The sequence below is a fragment of the Phaethon lepturus genome, unplaced genomic scaffold (genome assembly GCF_000687285.1).
Source record: "Phaethon lepturus isolate BGI_N335 unplaced genomic scaffold, ASM68728v1 scaffold3622, whole genome shotgun sequence".
Taxonomy (NCBI): Eukaryota; Metazoa; Chordata; class Aves; order Phaethontiformes; family Phaethontidae; genus Phaethon; species Phaethon lepturus.
In genome coordinates, this window is record NW_010522426.1 from 508 (window position 1) to 5,255 (window position 4,748).

The following is a 4,748-nucleotide window of genomic DNA, read 5'->3' on the forward strand; positions in this document are numbered from 1 at the left end:
GGATGGTATGTATGATATGAAGGATAGAGAGGAAGGAGCATGATCATCAGAACTGTCAAATGGAGGGGATGCTGGCTTTTTGGAAGCATCTCCTCCTGTTGCAAATCCATATACTAAAAGTGTAGATTGTCCAGTGCTCCAGCAGTCAGTAAAGAGTATTTTGAGTGGTCTCACAATAAATTAAATTTTTAGCGTAACGGTTGAGTTTGATGGCTAGCCAGATGTTCTAGTTTCAAAGTTTGATACTGAAAAAATTGAATTTAAAGCATAATTCCAACTTTTGGAATGTATCTAAATATAATTTATCTACTTGTATGTTTTTCAGTAATGCTAACTAGAGGAGTTAACAGTGTAAATCTGTTAAAAAAGCCACTTAGAGGTACTGTGTAGACGTAGTTGCTAGGTGTCCTTGTAAAGATACGTACCCATGATATAGGTACGCAAAAGTTAATAATGTAAAAATTAAGCTAGAAACTATTAGCAAAACAACAACGTTGTCTAACTGAAAACAAATCTCTCTGTTTCAGATTTTCTCCCCTTTGTATGTGATGGCTGTTCAGGTGTCTTTTGGTAAGTTCATAGAATCATAGAATATCTCAAGTTGGAAGGGACCCAGAAGGATCATTGAGTCCAAACCCCTGCTCCTCACAGGACTACCTAAAACTAAACCATCTGACTAAGAGCGTCATCAAGACACTCCTTGAACTTTGACAGGCTTGGTGCCATGATCACTTCCCTGGGGAGCCTGTTCTAGTGACTGACCACCCTCGCAGTGAAGAACCTTTTCTTAATGTCCAATCTGAACTTCCCCTGATGCAGTTCATTCCATTTCCTTGTGCCCTATTGCTGGTCACCAGAGAAAGGAGTTCAGCAGCTCCTCCTCGGCTGCCCCCCTTGAGGAAGTTGTAGACTGCAATGAGTTCACCACCCCTCAGCCTTCTCTTCTCCAGGCTGAACAAACCAAGTGACCTCAGCCACTCCTCGTAAGTCTTGTCCTCGAGGCCCTTCACCATCTTGGTTGCCCTCCTCTGGACACACTCTTATAGTTTCACGTTCCTCATATATTGAGGTGCCCAAAACCACACACAGTACTCGAGGTGGGGCCACACCAGTGCGGTGTAGAGTGGGACAATGACCTCCCTCAGCTGGCTAGCTGTGCTGTGCTTGATGCACCCCGGGACATGGTTGGCTCTTTTGGCTGTCAGGGCACACTGTTGACTCATATTCAACTCGCCATCAACCCAAAACCCCAGATCTCTTTCCACAGGGCTGCTCTCCAGCCACCCATCCCCCAATTTGTATGTATAACCAGGATCACCTTGTCCCAGGTGGAGAATCTGGCAGTTGCTCTTGTTAAATTTCATATGGTTGGTGACTGCCCAGCTCTCTAGTCTATCCAGATCTCCCTGTAACGCCTCTTTACTCTCAAGGGAGTCCACAGCTCCTAGGTTAGTATCGTCAGCAAACTTACTTAATGTACATTCGATTCCTGCATCCAAATCGTTTATATAACCATTGTCATAAGTATGTCATGTCATATAGCCATGGTCCTAAAATTGAGCCCTGGGGGGCACTACTGGTGACTGACTGGCAGCCTGATGTAACCCCATTTACTATAACCTTCTGAGCCTGACCCATCAGCTAATTGCTCACCCAACGTATTATGGACTTTTTAGCTGTGTGCCAGACATTTTATCCAGAAGGATACTGTAAGAGACAGTATCAAAAGCTTTGCTAACATCCAAAACCACCACATCTAGTGGCTTTGCTAGGTCAACTGGATGGGTGACTTTGTCATAAAAGGAAATTGAGTTGGTTTTCCTATGAGATCTCAGTATGGCAGTTGTGTAGATCTAAATGTTTATAAAATATTCTGTGGCTCAATTCAGATACATTTAGTTAAAAAATAATTGTTTCATTGAACGTGCCAAATTTTTCCCAAGCAGCTATTGTGGAGTTTTGAAATCTGGGAATATATCTAGAATACAGGTAGATTATTTTGGAAGGCATCTAGTTTAGACCCTGGTTTGTACTGATTTTTTGGGGGGGAGTGCATATTTTTTCTTGTAGAAAAAAAATTGGAAGTTTCTTCCAAGGTTCAAGTCAGGGCCTGCACTTTGATTCACACTTCAGATTAGCAGACAGCAGCTGAGATAAGTTCTGAGATAAACTGAGGGCAGATTTCACTTTAGCATGTTGAAAGTCTTCAAGGGGTTTCTGCTGTTGTGGAATGTGTTTCAAAATCCATTAAAGCAGACAAACTGCTTTGAGCTGAATTCTTGAGCATGCTAATGTTCTTATTCTCTTGAAATGGTTTGTTATCTTGGGATATATGTTCCAAGAGCTAAATGTTTTATATACTCGGGAAATACATGATCAATCCATTCAAGATATGAAATGCATAGGTGAGACAACATTTTGGAGAAGACTCATTTAATTGAAGTGTTCCCATAATAAAACTTACCAGATTACTCTTTAAACACTTAAATGTTTTCACGTGCAGTTTGCTTTTTCTGACATGTTGATAACGGTGTGGTATTTTCTTCTTTTGCCACAAAGCCTTCAGCACAGGAGCCGGGATGCTCATGGGTGTTCTGAGGTAACCTAATAATATATGCTTATCTTAAAATGAAAATTCAGTGCAATTTAACTATCTATTTTCAGATTAGATATATATACATAGTATGTAAGTATGAATTATTTAACTGAGAATGTGAGAAACTTGAAAAAATGAATCTACTTTTTTACTACCTGTCAGAAGTACACTGAGTTTGAGTAGGATGATGGTTCTTTTTCTAACTCTGAGCTAAACTTAACCAGGACAAAAGTAGGAGAGAATTGCTGGACTAGTTTTGCCTGTAGAATGGAGAGCTAGCCCAAGTCTTTTGGAAAGCTGGGGTGGTGACTTGTATCTGTAATATCTATTTATTTATACAAAATATTTTGTACTAATGCCTAGGTGAATATAAGAAACAGTTCTGTGAAACCAGATCAGCACAGATCTTATCCATGCTCATACAAGGACTGCAACGGGAAGGAGCTTTTGCCAGTTTTATGTCCCTACTGTGGAAAACATTTTTGTCTAAGGTGAGTGATACAGAGTGTTTAAACATTAATATTAATTCATTAGTGTATGGAAAAGGTAATACAATTTTCACACTGTTGTTTACAGACACCGGCATCAATCAGACCATGAATGTGAGAAACTGGACACCCCAAAACCTCGAATGGCTGCCACCCAGCGGCTAGTTAAGCATATTGTAGGCAAGTACAGTGGGATATATATTCTACAGTTTTTTTCAGAAGGCTATTTGAGCTTGTGACCTCCTCTGAGGGTTCAGGCCTGACCAAATGAGAAGAAAGGATGGAGGTTCCTTTTTCAAATAGCCCTAAACTCACAGCTCAGCATGTAATACTGTTCATCTAGACTGAGAACAAGACAACAGTAGCATATGTCTATAAAGAGAATCTTTAAAGATTAAATAGGGCTCAGGTTTCATGCAGATTTATTGTCTTGTTCTCATTCGACAAGTATTATAACGTAATGAATTATACCTAGCCCTTATCATTTGCGTATTAATTCATGTGCAAATAATGCAGTTGTATTGGGTGTGCATGCCCATCTGCTGGGATTATACCTACAGAACCAAAACGGCAAAAAAATGTGAGTCTACAAGGTAATGTTTTGCAGCTTTTAAACAAGCTCTAGGACAGGGAAGAGAATAAACAAACAGCACTGCCTAGCTGGACAGTGGGGTTATGTGTAGAAAGGAGGACCTGAAACTGTTGCCGTATGAACGCTATGATGGCCACAGGTATAGAAACTTGGGAATTTGTATCTATTTCGCTTTTGCAACCTGCATTTACCTTGTGATAGTGTTCATCTACTTTTCAGTGTAAAGGAGTTCTGCTAGAACTGTGACAATTCCAAGTATTCTTGAATAGGATTTCATGGCCTTGGGAGGATATGAAAGGGATGGGAACCTTGGCGATACAATGAGGACCAATAGGGTAATTCCAATATATGTTTCAGAGACAGTCTGAATCGTCACACTAACAGGAATAATTTTGTTCTCAGATTCTAAAAAAAATGAGGAAGCAAAAAGCAAAAAACATAAAGGAGCGAAAAACAGTGAGACAGCAGCAAAAGTGGCATTAATGAAACTGAAAATGCATGCGTGTGGGGACAAGTCCTTGCCTCAGGTCAGTCACATTTGTTTTCAGTAATTGAATTCTCAAAGGAAATGGGAAGTTTTATAAATTTCTTCTTCTTCTTCATCTAGTTCCCTCTGTTTGGTTTTGGATTTAATCATTTATGCATCTATTTCAGCCTGGTACCCAAAAACAATCTCACTAGTCTTATTTCTGTTATAAGATGTCAGTGTAGAGTTTGGAGCAGTCAGGTCAAATTCCTTTATTTTGTAGCAGAAATGTATTTGCCTGCCATACAGCTGTCACCCAACACTGCAGGGGCAGACGGGTTCTTTTGGGCATCCTTTGCAGAATATAAATCTCTATTATTTGAACAGACTTTGATGATCAGCATAGCATAGAACTTTACAATCAGAGTAGCAAAGGATTTTTATAATCAGAATCAGTGTAGCACAATTTTATAAATAGCATAGCACAGCATTTTACAGCATAGCTTAGCTTATGGTTCCTAATCACCTGGACCCTCTGCAGGTCGGGCCAAATCCTAAGACTTGGCTTGCAGTGTCAATATCACAGTCATCATCTAGACTCGAAAC

The 4,748-nt window shown here is 40.0% G+C and overlaps 1 protein-coding gene across 1 annotated transcript; it reads left to right on the top strand.

Annotated features, from left to right (window-relative positions):
* Positions 1-527: 527 nt before the first annotated feature.
* LOC104616704 (AN1-type zinc finger protein 1-like) lies at positions 528-4,387 on the top strand (the record flags this gene model as incomplete). Its single annotated transcript, XM_010281798.1, is given in 6 exon segments — positions 528-570; positions 2,560-2,599; positions 2,960-3,087; positions 3,173-3,264; positions 4,079-4,224; positions 4,322-4,387. Coding segments are annotated over 6 exon segments (515 nt in total), but the record flags the coding sequence as incomplete, so codon positions are not given.
* Between the last annotated feature and the right edge of the window lie 361 nt (positions 4,388-4,748).